At 39.1% G+C, this 25,182-nt stretch overlaps 1 protein-coding gene across 4 annotated transcripts in view; it reads right to left on the reverse strand.

Annotated features, from left to right (window-relative positions):
• The window catches only part of ClC-a (chloride channel protein 2), an 81,203-nt gene that overhangs the window by 17,386 nt on the left and 38,635 nt on the right, over positions 1-25,182 (reverse strand). For 2 of the 4 annotated variants that reach the window (XM_072297969.1, XM_072297970.1), the window contains exons 2-8: positions 8,523-8,796; positions 7,207-7,335; positions 6,139-6,272; positions 3,989-4,145; positions 3,379-3,504; positions 2,243-2,327; positions 1,365-1,466 (exon numbers count right to left, since the gene is read on the reverse strand). In XM_072297969.1, the coding sequence (XP_072154070.1) occupies positions 1,365-1,466; positions 2,243-2,327; positions 3,379-3,504; positions 3,989-4,145; positions 6,139-6,272; positions 7,207-7,335; positions 8,523-8,796 (1,007 nt within the window). Of the gene's footprint in view, positions 1-1,364; positions 1,467-2,242; positions 2,328-3,378; positions 3,505-3,988; positions 4,146-6,138; positions 6,273-7,206; positions 7,336-8,522; positions 8,797-16,579; positions 16,918-21,084; positions 21,205-25,182 lie in introns of those variants that run through there. The other 2 variants (XM_072297968.1, XM_019048543.2) reach the window with 2 other exon arrangements.

Raw genomic sequence — 25,182 nt, forward strand, 5'->3', positions numbered from 1 at the left:
CAATTCTTTCCTAACTTTTTTACTCCTTTACTTTCAATTTTTGTATCTGCTAATTTATATTTTTTTGTATAATTTCAACTTTAATTATTTTTTTGCATCATTAGCTTTAATTTTGAATTTTAGTGCGATCCATTTTTTTTGCAAAGAAACGTAACTTACAAAACTTCATTTACATGTTGATTGATTAAAAAAGAATAATAGAAAAATTAAGTATCGGATTCACATTCAAAGACAAAATCATCATTTGCTGGCAAAATTACCCCAATGGGGGCCCTGAAATGGTAAAATTACGCCCCTAACACGTATACGCTCAGGTAGTGTAGTGGTTCAATCGCTAGGACGATCACCGAAGTTAAGTTACGTCGGGCGTAGTTAGTACTTATATTGGAGACCGCATGGGAACGAGCGATGTCCCCTGAAGATTGTGATACTTGCTTGGGATTGAAAACTCACAGCAGCCCTCCCTGATCGTCAAATAGTGACTTAACGTACCTGGCAGATCGGTAATTAACGAAATTTTTGCCTGTACAGTATTTCTGGGAGTTTCCACTCCGCTTACGTCTGAGACACTTAGGTCAGTGCCACTTACATCAGAGGCACTTTCCTTTGGAACAGACCTAACACTGAGGTAGCAGATCAGCGCCCGGCAGCACTGACATCAGTGCTTAGGTCTGTTCCAAAGGCAAGTGCTACTGATCTGAGCACTTGCCATTTTTACCAGGGATACATAGCATACATGGCACTAATCAAATTAATTCTAGATGACTTTGTCGTCTTAATATTGCACGCTATTTCACAAATGAAAAGTAATTTTTCAAAACACCTTAAGCGCCATCCGAGGTTGCTGAAATCCACCCGTTTGGCCTCTGCGGACTAAATTTTAGTCCATTCACACCGGGTACTTTAAAAATAATCAACCCTTTTTATTTTATTTTTTTCATCCTTGTTTCTTATCTTCTACTTTGCCGTGCTAACGAAGAACGCAAACGAAATATCTTTCGATAAAATTTTGATTTTTTAAAAAAAATCATCGATGCTCCTTCTTCAACTATTCATATATTTCAGATTAAAATTCCAATAATAGTCTCTGAGAAATTGAATGGAAAACATTCAAAAACTTCCCTGAAAATTCGTGTCTAATCTAACGATATTTAGCAACGCCCAATGGCTCATGCGCCGTTCTTCCTAGCACAACACTACTGGAGAGGTGGCTCTTTTTTTTAAATGAAAAGACCAATATCAGACTTGATCGTCGATTGATAATGTTGATCAGTTCCAAAGCTCGATCCCTCTGTATGAGCATTTGATTGAAAAAAAGAAAAGAAAAGAAAAGAAAAAAAACACGAAGAGTATTACTCACTTACTTCCTCTGGAGGAAAGCACTGACTTGCTTATTATGCCTCATGAAGAGGACATACTGCCGGTGAGACCATACATAACCGGCACCACCAAGACCGCAAAAAACTCTAATGATCAAACAGAAAAAAGTCCGATCATTCGTCATGCTAGAACTAAAGCTTAATTATAAACGCCTGACTATTTTGAGAGCATTGTGAGGATATATACGCTTCTGTTTCCTTACATGAAACATCTGCAGTACACTGTAATGGAAAGTGTTATTTCTGTGTGGGATGATAGCAACATTGTAATGTTTATGATTCACATGTTTGAATGTTTGGTCCAATCTATCTACCTTCATTGTGAAAATCATCCTATTCCGAACACAATTTGCTGATTAGCTCACTTACCAGAGCCAAACTGCTCATTGATAATTTAATTATGAACAGAGGCGGATCCAGCAATTTAGGAACTCCAGATTTGCTCCATTTAAACCTATGCTAAATATTCGATTCTTGTCGGACAGCAGACCCCCAAGAATCGATACATTTCCAAAGGTTAAAATGGTTAAAAAGACAATGTTGCCAATTTGCTGGACCCGCCAATGATTACGAATAGTCCGGATCTCGTACCAGAAGTTAATGAAGCTGCCTGATTCGGCCGTATGAACAAAACTAAACGCTTTACAAGATTCTTGATACTGACCGTTTTTTGTATGTAGGAACGACCGGTTCAATGTATATAAACTCTTTGATTATGCAAATTTTTCAGCGTTGAAACTTCTAATGCATCGAAAATATTTTCAAATTTGAGGAGGAAGTATTCTTGTTTTATTGGTTATTCTACTATTCAAGGTAGATTTCAGGAAGCAGAGGAAGAATGAACTAAAACCGTTTAAACCTACCCAATGAGCGCAAACACTGTGAGCTCTTGCGGATCAAATGGAAAATCCATCGTGTAGTGAGTTGGGAAAAATGCTTTCACAGTTTCTGGAAACAGATAACGTTCGGTTGTTACAATAAATAAGACTTCTAAGTAAGAACTTCCGTTTCGAATTAACAATTACTCATGTTCGGAAAGCTTTTGAAATCAATGGTGGTTTTAAATTCAGTCATAATTTTTTAAAAAGTAATTATTTATGAAATGAAAAAGAAAAACAACTCAAACTGTTCAAAACTGTCAGGTGCAAAACTTTGCATCTCCTTCTCATTTTTGCTGTACTTCGACTTTATTTTCCCCGTGTATAAGGTCATATTCAAGTTGAGGGTGAGTAAAACACCAACAAATATATCGACTGTACGATGCTTGGAAAATCCTGAGTTTGCTTTACTTTTCTTTAAGAAACCAACAACAGTTGTTTTGGAGAATCTTTGCATACAACGGATGTAGAAATCCGATTGAATTCTGCGAATGGACCACTAGACAAGGCACGAATTTCAACATTCTGATACATGTTTCTCAACCAAAATTTCACGTAAAACACGATACCCACAACGAAAATTACCGATATCAACTCCTTACGAAGATATTTAATGATTCTTGGTGCGTGAATTCAAACTATCCGCTCATGAAAACTCAATGCTCTACGTGATTCACATCGCGCGCTAAATGTTTATCATGACAGTCTCTGCGATGTAAAAATCTTCAACTTCAATCTTGACACTTTGGCTCAGCTATAGCAAATTACCAATAGTTTGAACAACACATGGTGGAAAATGAACATTGCTCGATTGAGAAGCTTGCTGAAACCGTTGTAGTGCGCGATTTGACTCACGTAGAACTTTGAGTTTCTTGTGAGCGGGCAGTTCAAATTCCTCGTAACCAATGTGAAATAAAAACGTTAATATCTTTTTTAGAAGTTGGTTTCAGTAATTTTCGTTGCGCAAATCGTATTCTACGTGAAATTTTGGTTAAGAAACATGTATCAGATTGCTTAAATTCGTACCTTGTCTAGTGGTCCATTAAAAACAGTCAGTTTGTCTGCATTCAAATAAGATGCGTGGTTCTGATTATTGAAGTATTTTCGACATAAAAACAAACCTTCTTTATGAAACCAAACAGCTAAGAGTCGAAACACAGTCGCTCCGCATACGGCTGTGAAGAAACCTCTCCAATAATTACGGATTGCGAAGTAAACCGTCGTTACTTCAATACTAAAAAGTACACCTAGAAAAAGACGAGAGAAAGAAAAACAAGATAAAAACTGTATCATCAGCACTGTTAAAAGACAACCAATGAACATTCTCATGGCTTGTGCGATGCAACTTATTAAACGGCCAAGTATTGCATGGTTGTATCACGCGTATTTGGAGGCGATTCTTCGAAAGTCTGACGAATAGCACTGTTCGTCATCTTGTCGACAAAAAATTGCGCGTCTTTGAGATTAAGGTGATGAGTTACAAGATAAAATATTTTATTCGATTGATGAAATTTGAGCAGTATAAAAAAGTGAGCTACCTCTGTTACATATTAAAAAAAATTAATCATATCTATATTTTTTAAACTTTGAAAACATACTCAGTGCAAAATGATGACATTTATCGGGAGGGGGGGGGACCATCGTCATACTTCTTTATTTTAAAGAACGTTGCATGCGCCGCTAGTTGCTGTAGACAGTGAAGCGTTTTTGTAAATGTGTCAACTTATTTACCTCCTATTGGGGCACCGAAACAGCTGGCGACCCCGACAGCACACGCGGCGGCCAACATTTCGGTGTTTCGAGACTCATTCTCATAAATCCCTTGAAAGGAAGACACTAGTTTTGATAAAAGAGTTGCTACTATACTAGCTATATGTACAAACGGACCCTGTCAACAAACCATCAAAATAAGCATTATTGATTAGGTTCAAAAAAAAAAAACAAGAAGAAAAAATCCAACATGAGTATGTTGGAAAAGCGTGCCGAATAACTGAAATGTTGGACAAATACCTCTTATTTTCACGTCTTTGCTTTTTGCATCAATTGGTGCTTTTTGCTAAATTTAGGAGAAAATATTGATTCATGAACGTTGAATGTAAATTAATTTTAAAGATTCCGTCCAATTATCTTGATTTTAAGCTGATATGCGGCATTTGCGCACGACCGTGATTTGGGCGAACTGCCGTGCATCGAAATCGCGTTCAGTTAATCTCTTTGGATTTCGAACTGTAACTTCTCTCCTATTCGGCCAATTTGTACAAATGAGGTCTCTTTTTATTTGTACTTCAACGGAAAGTAAAGAAAAACTCGCTAAATAGACGGAAAACAATTTTTGAGAAAATTTGGTGGATCCTGGCATCACGGTGAATGGTTAATCGGTTAATCGCCTCGCCGTCTTTTATTGCCTTGCTCGAAACCGGACACCCAAAGCTATATCGCGAGATAACTGTAGTGGTTTAAGTGGATTTCGGCAGGGGCCATGGTTAGTACATAGTATAATGAGTCACGAGGCTCATCACAGATTGCACTTACAGTGCAAAACGCTCATTGGCTGTAGAGTTTTGGCGGGAAAGAAGGTTCTAGAGTTGAGTCCTCCGAGCGTAAGAAAGCTCCTATGAGGTTTCTGTCAAATTGAATAATACGGTTTTGACAGAAAAATGTTCTCAAGGGTTTCCAATTAGCAGTTCATTAGAGTTTTTGGTAAAAGACCATCAGGGCTTGACAGTGTAATGGTTCAAAGACAAAGAAACGGGTGCGAGGAAAAAAGTATTTGGACGACCCGTTGAATAGCATTGGTTGATCTGTGTGCTGTACTATGGTACATCCGAGTGATTTCAAAAAGCGAGCCCTACTGGCACGCTTAAAAAAATCAGCAGAAAAGAGAAGACATGAATGGACGTACGACCGCAAGTGCACGTTGAACTACGTAAACTTTGACAGTCAAAAGTTGCATTTTTTTAAGGCTCAAGAATACATAGCTGGCTATATAAAGTTAAAAAACTCGCATTTCCATCGCAACATTTCAAAATTACCGATTATGTTTTCTTCATTATCAAAATGAAAATACCTAACCAAACAGAAAATATGTTTCAGTGAGAAAAATAATTCACTGGAAACGAGGAAGAGATGCTGATGCGTTTTTTTTTTAAAAAAAAAAAAATAAATAAATAAAATGAGACATCGGCGTAAAAAGGGCCGCCACAGCACAATGGCAATCTCCTTTTATGCTTTATTTTCTTGTGAGAAAACTGAGCAAAGTGTTTTCATGCAGTTAAGGATTTTTCTTCTCCTTCTTCTTTTCGGTGAATTAAAGAAAATTCACCGAAAATAATTAAAACGCAAGCTGTAAGTTAGTCTTAATTTCGAGAAACATGAGCGGATAATTCCAATACTGCAATCTGAGATGACTGGTCATCGATATATTCCTCATTAACTGAAGTCTCACGTCATCGATATTCGATAAATCAATGAAACTTCATAGATTACGACCTAGATCAATCCATCAAATAATTTTTGTACATGTAGAGAGAGACAGAGAGGATACGTTGTTTGATGAAAATTCTTCAAAATTAATTCGTTTGTATGCAAAGCAAGGTGGAATTGCTTTTAAGTTTTGAAACGAAAGAACTTCGGTTTGCTTTCTTCGTATATACCTACTTGACATATCAGTTTATTAGCAGGCTGCAAAAAGTGAGGCCGCATTAACACATGAGGTGAATAGAATATAGATTTTAATTTCAGTTTACATGAATCAATGCATCATAAATTGGGGTTTGTGGATATCCCACATCTCATTACTCAAAATTTAGTATTACAAAAAGACATAGTGTATCGTTGCTAGAAATTAAATTGAGATCACCTAATCCCGAAAAAAAAGTTACCTCTTTACCCAGAGGTAGTCCACTGCCCAAAGTTGCAGTCAGTCCTATGACTTTGGCCACTAAAGTTCTAAAGGTTAAATACTCCTTCAAGGCTACGCCCCGGAGAATTGTTTTCATTTCTGGAATTCCAGAACCTGAAAAAAAGGAAAAAATTCCAATTTTTTTACACAGATTTGAACTAACTGGAACAGCTGTAAACACAATCATGCATTGAGCGCTTGGGTGTTCTCCCTTGAAGAGAAGCTTCAAAAAGAGGGACAGAAAGGTGAGCGAGAAAATAAATTGTAAAAATATTTTTTTTCCTGCCGAAATGAAGTATATTCCCAACGCGCATTAGAGATGACCATATGAGCTTACTTACTACATAATTACGTATATCTTCTTAGCTCTGATTTTTATAGAATTCCATTTTTTAAGCGTGATTAATATCAACTAAATGCAGTATACATAATTCAAAACAGGTGTTTTTATATGCGAGGTAAATACGGAGCAAATATTTTGAATAAATATAAAAATAGTTGGTTAGTCATATATTTTTATTAGAGATATATCAACACATTGGGCTGTTAATGCCTTCACAGAAAATATCGAGGGTGAGTATAAATGCAAAAATTTAGATTCTGTACTTAATGGAATCAAAAAATTTCAAAATTTTGGATGTGACGCTGAAAGCATTAAAACCCGATGTAGATATGTACAGGATTTTCAAAAATTTATAGACGGTATTTTGAAATGGAAATACTAATCTCACTTTCTAATCAAATTTTGCTCAATTCTATCAACATTTTGATTGAAAAATTGAACCAACGGGATTGATATTCCAAAGAGCTGTGCAAAAGTAAGTCTTTCATTCTTTTAATCGGAAATAGTTTATTTAAAAATGACTTTTTTTCGTCAGTACGTTGCAGATATACACATTGAAATGCGCTTTTAAACATCCTTTGGGAACAAATGGACCAGCAAGTGCCTATGAAAACCTGAGGCGGCTCCAATTTTAAGCTGATTTTCAGATCAAATAAACACAAAAAAACCTCTCGTCAAAAGGTGGTTATGGAAATAAGCTCTCACCTATTGATTGTGGCGCCACTATGTGAACAAAACCGGCAGAAAATAAAATTAAACAAGTAGGTAAAGTTACCCACGCAAAATATTTTGCTACAGGATGTACGGCGAGGTCTCTGTACAGCCATTTATGACCTGAAACAGGTAAAAAAAACGATTACTTGGAGGCGGAATTTCTTATTTAAAAAAAGGAAATACACAAAAAAAGTACTTCGGTCACACGACAAGAAACCCGCAAAATTATCTGCCAAATATCTTCTAGGTGATGAAAAAAAGGGAAAAAGAGGAGTGCGTGATGTGAGAAGGTGATTTCACACAACTACCACGATACGGAACAATTCAGTTCTGTCAACATAAGATGGTGAAATAAATCTTTTACCCGATGACTACGGAGATTTGATCGAAAGGAACATTGAGCTTGATATTTGTCGATCAAGATACTTGAAAAAAGATCATTCGTTGGTAATTTACTTATGATTATATTTTGTTTTCGTAAAAATTATGATATTATGGAACCCATGTTGGAACTGAAAAAGTTAAATATCGATGGCAAGGAACGTTACCGCCTATCTGCAGACAGGACGAAGAAAAAACTTCGCCATTTTTGTAATTATGAAGTTAGATATGCACTTTTTTTACACATTACATAGTCGTTAGAGCTCTCCTATGAGAAATTGTAATAAACTAAAAACAGCAACTTTGAAAAAGTTAAATATCGATGGCAAGGAACATTATCGCCTATCTGCAGACAGGACGAAGAAAAAACTTCGCCATTTTTGTAATTATGAAGTTAGATATGCACTTTTTTTACACATTACATAGTCGTTAGAGCTCTCCTATGAGAAATTGTAATAAACTAAAAACAGCAACTTGCATATTATAATACAGTAAAATGCATTAAAGTTGCGAATACATTTTCGCCGAAATTGTCAGTTAGGTGGTATTGTTTCTTAGCCCTCAATATTAAGCCAGTTGAACAAAATCTAAACAGAGTTTAAATGGCTTCACAGACAAAGCGCATTTCGACGGTGCAAGTCGGCAATCACATAACTCGTTTGCGGTGTCTGAAAATCTCCGTAACTATGTTATTTTTTTAAAGGAGAGCAAATGGACATGATTCCTCGCAGTTTTTGCAGAATTTTCCTCGCACATAGAAGAAAAATCACGGCAGTTTTAAGGAATTACCGTTGAGTAGTTTTCCGTTTAAAGAATAAAGTATGACAGGAAGTCTGCGACGTCGCAAATCGAGTTATGTGATTGCCGACTTTCACCGTCGATTTCTTTTATTTGAGGGAAACTCAATGTTCCTTGCACATACTTACTTTTATTACAAATACTGATGCCACCATCCATTAAGAAACTAAGAACCGCCATGATGATTCCAAGGAGCGCTAAAAATACCCAGTCCTCCCCTAGTTTGGCGAACGAATGCCTCCAGATAAAACTGAATGTGTTTGCTATTCTCGATGCGCACCGGCCCCGATATTTGTCGAGATCTTCCCGCCGAAGAATTTCCTCTTTCCTAAGCTTCTTTTCCAGCGCTTTCGCCTCCTCCTTTGCGTATTGACCCAGCTCCTTTGTATAGCGGCCATACATCTGAAACAGGAGGGCACTGCTATTAAAAATCGATAGATGATTCCTTCTTTCGGACTGAGATTTGACTTTGCAAGAATTTATCTAGAAAAGAATAAATAATAAAAAGGAAGCACGCTTCAAAAAATTACAGCCGAACGTTCGCGAGAGGACAAATAGATAAAAAATAATGAAGTAACATTGGACACGTGAGCCAACATGGCATTAATGGTGGATATAAATTTTGCACGGTATCCCTAAGTTTCCTCACACGTGTAAACTTGAATCGGCCATTCATGATTATATATCATCAGTTGAGGAAAAGCTTTTTTTTTTTTTTTTTTTTTTTTTTTTTTTTTTTTTTTTTTTTTTGGCTGGCTCATTGGCATATATTCTGGTAGAAACCCATACAGGCCCCAGGATTTTCAAATTTTTAGGGATTAAGGCCGAGTAGAGGCAAAATTTTAAGTGCTCCAACATCTAAGCTCTACGAAGAGTGTGAGTATTCAGTATTCACGTGCGTTCCATGGACGGGAGATACAAATAAGATAACGCCGTGTATGAAACGCCTTCATATTTAGCCGCGGCAATATGTGTTACTGGAACGGTGTGGCGTTCTTAACTAGCCGCAGGTGATGGTAACGGACTTGGATGGAAGCAATAATTTAGAAGCAGTTTTAAGAGGCAATGCGTATTTTTTGTTGCAACTCTTGAAGAATGCTCCCCCTGGTGATTATTTTTCATTTATTAGGGTAGAGCTATTATTCTGGCTGGGAAACTGCCGATACATAGGTATCAATGCAGCTATTGCATGTATCAGGAATTAGCGATTTAAATATGATTCCAATGTAAAATTTTGCGAGAAACACGATTGTGCTATTAGTTTTCTCTGGAACAACTCCAAAGTTCAAAAAAAGTTCCCAAAGTTGAGGCCGTAATGGAGGAGATACCCCACACTATCCTGAAAGTCCACCTCTATATCAAGTCAAACTCTCCATGCGAAGATATGGAGCAAATACATCAACAGAGTTGCCAATTTTTGGTGACTCCGAAAGTGAAAACACAGCAACCCTCCTAATGTATTTGTTCCCTATCTTTACATGGAGAGTTTGACTTGATATAGAAATGGACTTTCAGGGTGGCGTAGGATGTCCTCTCCACTATGAGCTTTGGAGTTCGTTTCAGAAAAAAAACCAGTGGCACCATCGTCCTTATCACGATATTTTACAAAAAAAAGGTACTTAAATCGCAAATCCCTTACAGGCTTACACATGCAATAGCTCCATTTTTACCTATCGAATGAAAGCGAATATGAGGTGAAACAAAAAAAATATCTAACAAGTCGTTCCGAACGGGCTATGCATGGAGTTGTATGAATGTATGTCGACTGAAATTGCGTACTTTTTTCGAAAAATAATCTCTTGCTTCATCTCCGAAATGGCTGAATGGAATTTTGAGGTAAGATTCTTAATTAAAACCGAGTATGAAGCTACATAGAAGACCGAATGTACGGAAAATCTGAATGAAAGTCTTGCAAAAACTATATCAGTTTAAAATATATGGTTGAAAATAATGTGCTTGACACCTGTAGGATGAAATCCATTTTGGTGACCGTTTACGACGAAAAAGCGTATAAAACAAACCCAAAGTAGAATCGGAAAAGTCGATTAACCATGTTTTTGACCGACGCAACGTTAAAAACAACTTTAAAATTATTGAATTCATATACTCTTATTTTCCATGTTGGATTGCAAAAAACAGAGCTATAATATCCTGCAACCACAACTCTCTATTACATCTCAATGAGTTCCTCTGCGTTTACTACAGCGCTTGCTCTTCAAGCTCTGAATGGAGAGTCGCTCATCTTCATCGACAACAGCGGTCGATAAAACGGATGAAAATTATAATGAGATAATGTGAAGGGCCTGGACTGACGACGTAGAGAATAACTAGGGGGCTACGCCCCCTGGCCGCTACGCGGCCCAACCCCCTGAAGGCGCTCCGCGCCATCAATGGGCCGCTTCGCGGCCCTATATTTACCCTCCTATCAGTGTTAGTTTTATTTTTCCCCTAAAAAATTACGATATGAGGTATACTTTAATTTTAAACTTTACTTAAAATTACTTTAAAATTAAAAGGACGCGTTTTGGAATGACTGCTTGATGAAATATTGCAGTAAAACAATGAACAATGATAGTCAGGTTAGAATGCATATGTCACATGTCGGGGTTCGAACCCACACCGATTTTAAGGTGGATGCATTCGACGTCTCAGACTACTCGGCCACTGCTCGTCACGAATTCTCAGCGCGAATCTTGTGTAGATAAGTGTAGAGCTGATGCGCAGGCTACACAGCTACTGCGCGACTCCTCGACCACTGCGCATCCTCCCGCGCATAGCGGTAGCAGTGTCGGAGCATTCTGTAAACTCACTCACTTTTATAACGTGATTTTAAAAAAACCTGGGTCCTTTTTCCAAAATCTGATTGCAGCGGGCTCATCTAGGGCCTATTACCTGTCGATTTACGCAAAAATCATGGAAATCGGCCCGGTAGAACGCTCAAACGAACTAGGACAAAAAGTATAAATTTACATTGTTTAAATGGGAGAATTCGCAACTTTACCACGTAATATAAAAAAACCTGGGCCATATTTTGAAAATCTGAAAAGAGTTGGCTTATTTGGAGACAATTGCCCGTCGATAGCCGCAAAAATCATGGAAATCGGCCCGGTAGAACGCTCAAACGAACTATGACAAAAAGTATAAATTTACATTGTTTAAATGGGAGAATTCGCAACTTTACCACGTAATATAAAAAAACCTGGGCCATATTTTGAAAATCTGAAAAGAGTTGGCTTATTTGGAGACAATTGCCCGTCGATAGCCGCAAAAATCATGAAAATCGGCCCGGTAGAACGCTGGAACTAAGCGTTACCAGTTTCGCAAAATTAGGAGGTCTTGGAGCTTATAGTATAGATTGCCATGTTTTCACGCGAAGAAAAATGAACCGACGAACTGATTAGCTAGAAATCTTAAACGACGTTCAACCTCGATCGCAGGATGCACGTCTGCTGATCTGGTTGCAAGCTGCGGCTGATTGATTTTTCTCTATTTTCTTTTCTCATTTTTTTCTAGAGCACGTCAGGGATAATAAAAATTTATTCAATCATCAAGCGACAAAATCAAGCCCATCGGATTGATTATTGAAACTTTATCGCTTTTTTGTGTGATGGATGCTCGTCGCAACGCCAAAGCCCTTCATTACATAGCTGTCGGTCAAGGTTACTTGACAAACTATCGATCGAGTTAATCGGTTTCCAAGTCACCTTATCGCGCAAATGAACGCGGAAAAAAATGGAGATTTTACATGTAATATTATGAATTTACGTACTGGAAAAATAAATAAATAATTGAAAGAACAGTGTATCTTAAGGTGATTCGATGGGCGCCATATTTTGTGTCAGAACGGCATGCGATGTATCGCATCAATTGGTTCCATTTTTTCAGCTACTCGTCATTTTTCTCCAATTTTGAGATTGCAATTCTGTTGTCAGGAGACTGAAGCACTCATCTACCAATTTTAACAAAGAAATTCAACGTAATAAAGGCGTGGTTTTTTCAGAGAGAAAATATCGCATACTTCGAGTGCAGTTTCGATATCAGTATCGAATGCGATGTTTTCTCTCTGAAAAAACCACGCCTTTATTACGTTGAATTTCTTTGTTAGATTTGGTAAGTGAGTGCTTTAGTCTCCTGACAACAGAATTGCGATCTCAAAATTGGAGAAAAATGACGAGTAGCTGAAAAAATGGAACCAATTGATGCGATACATCGCATGCCGTTCTGACACAAAATATGGCGTCCATCGAATCACCTTAACGTTATCTAAACATTGTAAGATATTTCCAAGTACTGAGTTTTTACTCTCGGTATAAATGCGGATATCACCCTCCTTTAAACACGGTTGATGGCGGCATCCACTGCAAATATGCATTCCATGTTTTCTTCGGCCTGAAATTCATAAATTAAGTGATGCACCTACATGCATCGTTGATCATCGTTGTATCGTTTAAATTATGTACTTTAAGGACAAGGCGCATTAGTGCAGTTGTGGCAATTTTGAGAAATACGTGTTTGAAGTTCCGAAATTACATGGACCCTTATGGCGGAAAGAAAGTTCAACCTGACTGTTTGATGCTTAAAAATTGGAATTCGTGAACGAATTTTTCACAGAATGTGTATCAAGACTAGTTTTCCTCGAAATCATTAAAATCTTCATTTTTTCAAAACCTGCTTTTATGCGCCTTGTTCTCCAACGATATGTACCCCAAAATTCCGTATCACCCTGTCAGCATTCACATTGAGCGTGGAAAAGCGTTTGAAGCGATCGAACTATTTTTAACTAGTCCGCAAACTGGAGCCATTTTAGCACGATTCCCCGACTTACGCAACAATAAGTCCATTAGTTTTAATCTCAAGATCCAAAAATAAAAGACACCATTGTCATAGAGGAGAAGCGCTCTGCAATGATATCTGCACCGCCTCACTCGCCGTGCACTGCGTGCACCGTGCAGCTTCAAAAGTTACACTCCATGCTTTACATTCTACTGTTTGTTCCGCGTTATCGTATGTTTCACCTTCAGATGAAGGTTAAGTAGTCATGTGCATTCAAAAGAACTTTCTGCCCCTTCAACTGATTGTGAGTGAAAACACTTTGTAGAGTGGGCAAGGCTTAAAAAGTGTGAATACCGTCGTGAGAACTTATTTTTTTCTATGAAGTCTTCAAGACATTAGTTCATGTTTTTGTTTGAATCTAAAAAAATATGAGTTGAATTTAATATCCGCATTTGATGATTATAAAATGTTGTACTGCTTGCAATCTCATTCGATCGTTTTTATGCTAAAAGGAGCTAGAAACTTGTGGGAAAGATGAGATGTGTTTGATTGAGCTGCATGAGAAACAATGTAGAACAAGGCGTGATTCCTTTTAGCAAAATGAAATGTGGTAATTAAGATTAAATAAAAAGGGACCAAGCGCCGAAATATGCTGACTCGTGAGTGTCGTGGGCATGTGACAACAGCGTTGTGGACAGAACTCATTAGTTGAGGAGGCTTGTCGTCGGTATCTCCATTGTCGCCGCTGACGTCACCGGCGATTTATAATTCCCATTCATTCTTACGGCCCTCAACTAACGAGCACACTCCTTATTTCTCACCTATCTCTGGTTCCTTTTTGCATTCATACGTCCATTTAATTATCATTAAAGATTGCAATTTTTGCAGTTGGAAAACGATGCATTTTTTTGGCGCTGATATATTTTTAAAAAGATTCTCTTTTTTTATGAGTTACGTATGTTCGAACAATGCAGTAGGGATGCCACTTCACGTAATGCAATGCAATTGAAAATAAATTGAGAGAGGCAAAACAGAATAGGACGTGCTGCATAAAAATTGAAAGACAATTATCCATATGAGACAGAGAACAACATTGCTAGGAATTTTTGTATTCATTCAAAAGGTCGAAAGTAGGAAAATAGAGACGATAACGTATTTTCTGTTTGGATGTTTGTTTTCAATTAGTCAGATTATATACTTGCCAATGATTGCCGAAATATTGATGCAACATCACCTGGATCACCATCTACCTAGCTATTTTTTAGGGTAAATTTTTTAGCTAAATTCCTCTAAAATTTAATTCCCCGTCGTAAAAGTAATATTGTAGGCATATTGTTTGACTAACGATGAGAGAATATTTCGTGACTATCATTCCAAGCAATGTTCCTCCGTTTCCCCTTACAGGGGGTGTGTTTGGAGATCTTGAATTCCTTTAGGCATTAACTAACTTTAACAGTTACGTCATTCTTTAACTCTCTCCCCACTTTATAGAACGATTTCGATACTTCAGGGCGGCAATTTCAGTTCTATCTTCTCATACCTTCCCATATTCGTCAGGAGGTTGGCGAATCCCATTTTGACAATTAAGTATGCTAAAAGCTTTAAACATTTCAACGAAAAAGGTTCTCTTTTATTCGTCGATGATGGCGCCCTCCTGTTTTCTAAAACTGATTCGTCGGACTGACGTCACAATCAGTGGAGGCAACATCGGTGGATTTTGTACTTCCGATCAGTGATTGGGGGCATGATCTAAACACTGAGGTCAGTCACATAGATTCCATCACCCAGTCCATCGCATACCCCCTGCCCGATGCGTTGGGTCCATGACGCAGAGTGGTTCAGATTGAATGGGACCAGACGATTTTATTACACTCTTCCTTATCAGAATAAGACCAGTCGAATATTCTAAATCCACCGTGACTATCAGCATCGGATTCTAATGTCAACACCAGTAATTGGTTATTTATAGAAGGGGAATATCAGTAATTGATTATTTATAGACGAAAAATATCTGTCTACATTCCGATGACGAACAATGTACCTGTAAACGTTCTTTCAAACTTGGTAACGATTTTAAATGATTTTTTACTCTATTCGTAACTTCAATCTTGACTTACAAGGGAATATATCTTACAAAAGAAAAGTAAGATATGGATCGTAAAGGGCGTATCTCAATTTCCACGCGAGCCTAGAGGCGGATCCAGGATTTTGGCGACACTGGATTCCCTCCGTTTAAATCTGTTGAATCATCGATTATTATCAAAGCACCTGGCCCCTCCAAGAATCGATGCATTTCAACAGGTTTAGATAGAGAAAAACAATTTTGCCAATTTGCTGGATCCACCAATGCGCGAGCCCTGTTTTACATGTAAAACCATGCTTATGCGAAAAATCAAGATACACTCTAACACCACACTGAAAAAAAAGTTACGAGCTATAGGTATAGACATACCGTCCGTTCCACGCTAGAGGCTGAAAGATCAGGGTGCCGGAGCCGTAGTTTCGATTGCTCTAGCACCCAGCGCTGGGTGCTACGCCGGGAACTTTCAGCCTTTGAGTCCAGAACGCGGACGGTATGTTGATATAGCTCGTAAGAACAGCAGTCATGTCCGAAGTTTTTTTCTTTCTTTCTTCTTTTCTTCAAAGCAGGGGAGAAACATTTTAGAGGCCTTACTTAACACTATTGAGAAATCTCGTGGAGTCTCTCAGGGCCTTATATAAATTTTTCGTTCTTCATCAATAGGAGCTCCCAATCTTATTTTCGGAGGGGCCTGCCCCCCGGAAAATTTGTAACCAGTCCACCCCTAACTCTTGATAATGAAGGAATGGAGATGTTGCATGTTTGAGGAATTTGCGATTTGACTGATGATTCTTATGTAAAAGTTGGCGCTTGCATGGCGCCACTGGTTTTCTCTGAAATCAACTCCCAAGCTCGAAAAAAGCTCTCGAGTTGAAGCCAAAATAGAGGAGATATCCCGCGCTATCCTAAGAGCCCACCTCTACATCAAGACGAACTCTCCATGCAAAGATAGGGAGCAAATACATTAGCAGGGTTGCCGTGTTTTCAGTTTTGGAGTCCCCAAATAAAGCGGCAGCCCTGTCAATGTATTTGCTCCCTATCTTTGCATGGAAAGTTTGTCTTGATGTAGAGGTGGACCCTCAGGATATCGTGGGATATCCCCTCCTTTTCGACCTCAACTTGTGAGCTTTTTTGAGCTTGGGAGATGATTTCAGAGAAAACCAGCAGCACCATCGTGTTTCTCGCGAACTTTTACATAAGAATCAACAGTCAAATCGCAAATTCCTCACACACGCAACATCTCCATTCTTGATACTTCATGAAGAAAAAAACCTCAGTGTGGCCCCTTCCCCTCGATGGCGGGCATCCATGATGCAACCCGCGTATACTCACCGCAGTTTGAATGTAGTCGATGGGGTAATCGAAGTTGGGCTCCGGGGCCGGGCAGGGGTAGAAGCTCTGGCCCCGCTGCTGGTTCGAGTAGTACTCATCGATGTGGCGGTCTCGGTGCCGGAGAACCGGCGAGGGGTTCACGCTCCTCTGCCGCACCTTGTACTCGCTCATGAGACGATCGAAATCGTCCCACTCCGAATCCACGTCGTTGTCGTCGGCCATCGTCATTCCGCTCACAGACCCAACTTAATCGGATCTCGAGGGCATTTTTCACTTCCAATGACCAACACCCTCGTTGGAGGGCACTTCGCGTTTACTACGCCCGTTTAGCGAAAATCCTGCATGATGGAGAGGAAAATTTCGGTTCGTATGGAGTATTGAAGTTTCCGGTCCAGATAACCAAAGTTCTCGGTCACGGGAATCCACAGACCAAAAAATGACCTTTCCTTGCTATTTTAGCAATGGGATTACATTTTGAAATAAGGGACCACTATTTCTAGCTCTCTCATAAAAGCACATGTCTGCATAGGGAAACCAATGGCATGTATATGTTGTTTCTAAATGGGCAAGGATTAGTAGTTCCTTATTGCAAAATGTAATCCAATGATGGAAGCTTTTACTTTTAGGACTCTAACATTCAACTGTTGACTTGTTGGGGATTTCGTTTCGCAAACATACTGAAGTTTGGCAAACTTGTTTGGCTCATTACGTCACCCGAAGCTCATCTTCCGCTTAGTGGTAAGGCAACAGCCAAGAAAGGGTCATAGCTATTGCTCCCTTATAATTTTTCATTAGGAAGTGTTGAATCCCCGAAAGTAAAAGTTTCCATCTGTAGCGAAGAGTCCAGTGGAGGGTTCTCTCTTTTTCTCTGGAAGAATCGCACTTAAATTCAGGTTAAAGATCGTCCATAAATGAGCTCGAGGTCTTTGGGTGGAGGAGGATCAAGGGATGCCTGAAATGTATCTGACATGGGAGAAAGAGAAAGGGTCACGCCAAACTTGACGTCTGGTTTCCAGTGGCAATTAAAGCTGCGGGAGACCTGAAAAGTTTGGTTGTCTGAATCGGAGCTCGATTCCCATGACTGTGAATTTCGGTTCCTCAGACCAAAAACTGTGGTGTTTCATGAGCCAAAGTTCGATTCTTCTAGAAACCTTTCTGAGCGTGCAGTGAAACCGCGTCAGTCTGCCATCAAAATGACATTAGACTGTTCTGATTTACCCACAGGATAGAACTGAAGGAAAGAAGTCCAAAAGGCTTCCGTTGTATTCTCATCACTGCACTGATTTGGATACTTTTTAAGCTTTTCGAGTAGTAAATGAATTCATCAACTCTCATAAAGCCAACTTTAGAATACATCATATGGAAATGGGAATAGAAGAAAAAAGAACCTTGACAACGTAACATGAAGCGTCACCATAGAATTTCACACAAAAGTTTGATAAAATGCACCCAGACCGAGACCTATTAATGCAGTTCACCTCTAAGAGGCTGATTACTGCTTTCAGAATACCAGAATCCAGGAGCAAAAGTGAAAATATGACAATGCAGACCCATGCGGTTAAAGAGCGAACCCTGCAAAAATTGAAAAATTGATTCGAAGCGTAAAAAGACTTCGAGAACTGAGAGACGGATGAGGTTACATGAGACTGTAGAGTGATTAACAATAAAATTTTCTTACATAAAAATACTGAAGCATATGCGAATGTGAGTGGCGTCCCATAACCCGATACCGGAAGTACGGAATCGGCGAAAAACGAAACTCATCCCAGCACTTCATGCTTGACCGGCTCGAAACACTCGATTTGAGAGAAAAATATACCCATAAATTAACATTTTACTCACGCAAATGACTTATTATTCCGGACGAGTCGGAATGAACGGCCGGCACTAAATGAACCTCCAAAACTGACGAGAGTCATAATATACAAAAGCACCGAAATCACAGAATGACATCATGCACCGATAGTTGCGACAAAACAAACAAAAATTCATCGAAATGGAAGCGAAGTTCAGAAGGATAGTACGAAATCGAGGATTGATAGCGGGATCGAGTGGTGGCGATACGAGGGCAGATCTCGAAAACTGACCTACTGGGCAACGAGAGTGGATGAATCATATTTTTAGGATATCTACGCACTGATGATACAAAGTAAACGCAGGTAATCACTTAAAAATAGATTCGAAGCTTGCCTATTTTGAAATAATGCAATTGAAATGGCACCTGTTTTTCATATCGGGAGACTGTTTGTGGGGGTGCTATTGGGGGGAGATAAACTAGAGGAGGGAGTAGGAGATCTATTTCACACATGAAAGCAAGATGAGATTATTATATGTATTAAGGGGCGTTAATTCCTGAAAAATCCACTATCTTGATCCGTTCTTGCGGGTTGCTGGGGCTTCCATCGTCGCACTAGGTATAAAGATTTCATTAGCCATCGAAAAAAATTTTAAAAAACGTGTAATGTCAATATTAGGGGGAAAAGTGTTTTGTAGCTCCCTGGGAACATTCAAAATTCTCGAATGAGAAAATTATACCCACAATTTCTCACAATTTCTTTATCCCTTCCGCTCCAACCCCCCCCCCCCCCTTTATTGACCCATAAGACCTTGGCCTCGACCTAAGACCTTTTTCCTTGCAGCATTTTTTTATGTCATCAACTGCATGATTCTACAAAAAAAGTCTTAATTGAATCTATTTAATACATCGTGTAACTCATCAGTGGCGTATTCATGTGCGAAATTGGTCACTTCATAGGTGGAGACTGAAATGACGTCACGATCTGAAGTTTCGATGGCGTCACCAATGAGGTCTTCGATGGCGACTTCGATTAGTTATTGGGGAATCGATAGGACGATTTTGAGAGCTTTGGCACAGGTAGTCTACTAAAATATACTTGCAATGGTTTTCTGATTTTTTGTCTTTTACAAAAAAAAAAAAAAAAAAAAAAAAAAAAAAAACGAAAAAAATCCCTTGTGCCTGAGTGTACTTTTTTTTATATCGGAATGCAACACATTCAGACTTGTTGATAATAAGTTTTGGTAGACTTCAATATTATTCAACAAGGAAATGCTATCCACCAGTTATCAGAGGTTATCAGAGATGTGCCTACGTGAAAAATCACACCTAGCCGGAAAATTAACGTACAAATTATGGAGGTAATCACTGAAGACGATTTTGAGTTATTATCATATCGATCCTGCTAACAATCGAACGGCCAACCACGTGTTACTTGCTGGTCTCCGCTTTGCTTTAAAGTAACTCCATAAGAGCATAGAAATCTCGGTGTTTCTTTTTTTTTCCACCGTCTTCTCAATTTTTTTAAGAAGCCCCTCATATACTACGTGAAAAATTCCGTAATGTCCGACTGTCTGTATATGAAAAATAGGAGAGGGTAAATTCCTGGACCTGAGGAGCGTGTGATCTGCTGGGAGAAATTCTGCCTCTATGATTAATTTTCAGTATAAACGACAATTTCTCCTATCAACCAAGATTTATATATAGATCTGTCAAACTAAATGGTTTTGATACATTTTCTGAGACACTCTGATTCTCATGAGGCGATCCGCTAAAAGGGGTTAAGTCTGTGGGTAAGTCATTGTGGTAAGTCTCTCTTAATTTATTGTGTGCCATTTTGATTTGAGCGTGAGCTAACTTTGAAAACTTGAAAATCTTAATAATGTGCTAGACCGCGGAAGAATAACAAAGCTTCTAGAACTTAAAAGAGCGAATTCGAGTCTTTGTTAGATTGTTTCACTCCGAGAATGACATAGTTTTTTCTGCCGAAAGTGTGCCGCGGCCAAGTTCGATGCATCATTTAAGCCTCCTCTGGAAAAACGGAGATCCGAAAACAAGGGCCAAAAATGATATCCCTGCAAAAATTATCCAAAGTTTTCATGATCCATCCTAAATTTATCAGTCTGTAGTGAGGTGTAGAGTGTATTGCCCTTCAAAACTAGCTGGGAACGCATTTCAACCAAAAGTTCCTACCAAATGTTCTATTTCGATCCACAGTTTGTTAGCTATTTTCAACATTCCGCCTTACTCATGAGTTGTATCCATCGCACTAAATCAATTTAATCCATCGATAAAAAATAATTGTTATGACCTAATAGATTAAACTGCTCGGATAACGAGAGGAAGAAACACTTAGGGGTAGCACTCTAGCCACGCTTATTGTTCTTGACCTGATGAATGAAATGAACCAACTCAATAAAACGATTCATGACCGATATGAAAGACATTGCGCAAGAAAATATCCTCGGAGCGCCAGGACAACAAGGCATTTAAGGGCCTAAATTTGCACTAGTTGAAGGTTCAGTGGCCTCGAAAATAATCAAAAAAATGTTCCACCGATCCCTCAATTATAAAGGCCTCACTCTCCTTCCTCCACAGAAACTTCACAATCATCACGTAGGTATGCATTTTCTATTATTTTATAAAATTCAGCAATGTGTGAAAAAATATTTTTTAAAGAAAACAATGAAATCGGTCTCAAATTTCGTACTTAAAGTGGGCGCGCATTTTCACGGGAAAGTATCGAGGGCCACTGATCACAAACGAGAACAGATCTTCACGGGGGACGCGCGTTAACTATTTTATAAACGTGAGCGGACATCTCCGATGATTTCGACTGGAGACATCTCGAAAGACCAAAATGCTTCAAGCCACTCACACAAGTGAAAGAAACCGGTCATTACTTCGATTGCCGCCAAGAACCGTGATCAAGCATCAAGAAGTGTCAGAGATCGGATTTCGATTCTAGGCAGAAATCCCCATGAGAAATATCGATCTCTCGATCACGAAAGGCAACGACAGACTGAGCGTTAGTGACTGTCATTAAAAATATCGAACAGAGCGATCATAATCATATACCGGGTTTTTTGGAGATGTGGCGTCAAAGATCTTCGAAATATCGATACAATCGATTCAATGTGCCGCTCGAAGTTTGGTGCTACTCGCGATATCGCGGGTGGTTAAAGCTCATCATCTTGACGATTCTGGAGCTTATGTGAGGCACTGTTGCCATGTGAGTCACTACGTTGTTGGTTGGCTTACCAGAGGAATTTACATTGATATATCTAGCTCAGACTGTTCCTGAGTTGATTTTCTTCAGTCTTCTTACACTGAAAAAAAATCTCGGTGTATTTACCAAGAAAAGGGTAAAATTACCAAGAATTCCGAGTTCTATTTGATCCCAGTTTTTTCTTGGTAAAATTACCATTTATGGAATTTGTAATTTTACCGAGAAATCTCGGTAAAATTATTGACTTTCTCGGTAATTTTACTGGACCCCGGTAAAAACACCAATATTTTTTATCGATTGTGGTAGAATTGCCGACATAAAATGGCAAAGTTACCGGGAATTGATTACCAATAAAAGTGGTATTCTTACCTGAAAAAACAGTAAAAATACCAGTTTTTAGGTAAGCTTACCAATCAGTCTTGGTAAAATTACCAATAATTGGTTAAAAAAGTGAGATGGTAAAGGTCCCAACGGACCTTGGTAAAAACGCCGAGAATTTTTTTTCAGTGTAGTTAGTCTAAATCTCCTCCCCGTGAATACGATTCACAATTATTCTTGTTCGGACTTTTTCTGATAGTGAGCGTCGGAACACTTTTTAAGGTCAAAATTCTTCTTTAAAATGGGGTCCTTAAACCACATAAGTTTCTAACGCTCACCCTACTGCTCAATGCTATACCCCTCAAAAACGTCACCATTGGTGTAGCTGGACATTTTTCCTAGGCGTGGAGGGCACTAATTTTTACGGGAGTTGAAGAATTTTGAGAGGTAAAAACGGTCGCATTGAAAGGTTTTCTTTGTCATGCAACGATGCTGGAACTATGTGGTGACCAAATGGATTGCTCTGATAATTTTCCCCTTCCCTGCACTTTTCAAAAAATTCACTCTTTTCTTGAGAACATTTCTACGCATGGGCTTATGTTTCCCAAAGCCTGTGTGCACAATCTGAGCACCATTCTTCAACAAACAGGCAAAAAACGTTATTTCAGAGTTTATAAAATTGTACTTTGTTTGTTTCCTTTAAAAAAAATAAATAATACATTTAAAAAAATCGCGACATTATTTGTATGAAATTATATCTGCGAGTTTTGTCACCTCCTCATTAGATCCGATGGATATGAGGTACACGGACTTTATGTCCACTTTTTTTACGTCCACAGACTTTTCGTCCACAATTTTTACGTCCACAGTTCTAAAGCCCACACTATTGTTAAGTCCATTACTTAAACGTCCACTAACTTAAGTCCACAAATGTAAAGTCCACTAAAATCAAATTCAAGCGTCATATTTTAGTCCGTGTGTAAAATTATATTGACAATATCGAAATGAGAAAATTAAGAGAGAATGAGGTGTTGTTATCGTAACTCATATTTTAAATGAAATGTTAATTTCTTCTTTTGATTCATCTTTTCAAATTGTCTTTGGTAAATACTTGGTTTCATTTCTATCCTTGAAATTTCCGATATAAAATATGCCTTAAATGTACATTCTTTTTTTTAATGAAATTGATTACTTCATTTTAAAAACATTTACATTTTTAAAACGTGGTAAATATTTGTAAAACCTTTTCCAAGCAATGGCATCGATATGAATCTCAATGAGCCGTAGTTGTGATGAAAGAAACTATACAAAAATTAATAAAAGAGGAAAAAAACTAAGAAGCACGCAATTTTTTGTTTTTAACTTATTTGTACATCGACCTCCTTGAGTCAAATACGTCCAATTTTGAGCGTTTGGTTGCGCTTACACCACGCTGCAGCACAGTAAAAGCCCAAAACATAAAAGAATAAATTTGAATGCTTTGGAAATCATTAAATTTGATACGGAACCACTATTATATTTACAAAAAACACATTATATTTTCCAGTAGTACATATTTCTTTTTCATCAGTTTAAAAGGAATAATCAATGCAGAGAGTGCAAACATTTCAAAATCATGAGTTGAAAAACGCTGACTCCGCGAGTTTAAATATTAGAGCCTAACACAGAGCGGAGCGGCGTGTTAGCAGCGCAGAACGCGCACTGGCGCCTACAAACCTAACGGGATACTTCACGCATTGCGCAACGCGTGAAGTATCCCGTTAGGTTTGTAGGCGCCTATGCGCGTGTCACGCTGGTTGCCTGCCGCGCCGCAACGCTTTAAGCAACTATTTCGCGTCAGAGGCGTTGCACAGTATCCTACAAGATTGAAGGCGCACGAAATAACTAGTTAAAGAGGACTTTCAATTTTGACTGCATCTGTTACTGAAAAATGTTTAATTTGGCATTGGAGCGTTTCCTAGGCTCCCGCTTTGGTTTTCATCTTATCATATCCGTACAGTGTACACATGAACATATGTTTATCTGCTTATCTGCTCTTAGAGTCTGTTCTTTTCATGACTTGATTCATGAATGAAATGTTTTTAAGAATGAAGGTAGTAGTAGTATGCATTTATTTTTGAGGTGGTTCCTGTCATTTAAATGAGAAGAAAAAAATGTGGACATAACATGTCCACAATTTGGACAATTTTGAACATATTCATGGTTGGACATTTAATCATGTGGACTTAATAAAGACTGGACTTAACGTTTAGTGGACATAAATAGCGGTGGGCATTTATTTAATTGACGAAAGGTAGGTGGACATAAATTCCTGGTAGCGGATATGACGTTCGCTGCTGGGAGAAGTTCATTTTATCTACCAAGTGCCGGGAATATAAGAATTCCTGAGAGGCTCTTCAAAGTACGAGGGATTAGCGTGTAGGTACATGAATGTGTCTGTTTTTCTGTAAAAGTTTCTCTGGAGAAGAGCCAGGTGTTCCCGGAAAGAAGGATGTCTCCACGCGGGATCCCTTCCCTGGCCCTGCCCCAATAACGCTGCTGTTACTGAGGTGACACAACGTCGACGACCAACGCGAGAATCCCGGACATGGCAACACGGACCGGATGACGACAATGAGCAGACACTGTGTCTTGACGCGAAGGCGAAGTGTAAAAAGACCGTAGCCGGCGAGGCAGGCACAGGCCGAGCATTTATACTAATCCTGTGCTCCTCTCCCATTCTCAATGGGATTCCCATTCCAGGCGGCCGGACCGCGGACCGGGACCGGCGGTTACGCAATCAAACTCTTAATCTGCTCGAGACCTAAAACGAGCGTCTTTCGCTCCCGATCCCGGCTCGACGTCGCGCGTCGCGTTCCACATCTCCGCTCGCGCTCTTTGCAAAACAGGTCACGTCCGACCGCGCTGGAGACCAGATTCGCGAACCCAACCGGCACCGGCGCCGCGCGCCCGGACCCCGGACCCGCGAACCGGAGCCGGAGGGAACGTCCCGGCGGCTGGGCCGCGGTACCTTCAAAATCCACCGCGTATTTTCTCTCGCCTCGATATCAAGGGCGGCCCATTGAGTGACTCCTCTTTCACCGGCCACGATTGAGAAGAGTGCCTATATTAAGAGAGTACGGCCACTGCGTGCGCCCCATGGAGAGGCTTAGGACCGAAAAATGGCGGTGCTTTGTTTTGGTTCTTGAGGATGGGAGGGGGGTCATTGCCAACTTCTGACGTTTATCACCAACCGCACTTGCTGCCAACCTTACTACATCT

This window comes from Bemisia tabaci, chromosome 3 (genome assembly GCF_918797505.1).
Source record: "Bemisia tabaci chromosome 3, PGI_BMITA_v3".
Lineage (NCBI taxonomy): Eukaryota > Metazoa > Arthropoda > Insecta > Hemiptera > Aleyrodidae > Bemisia > Bemisia tabaci.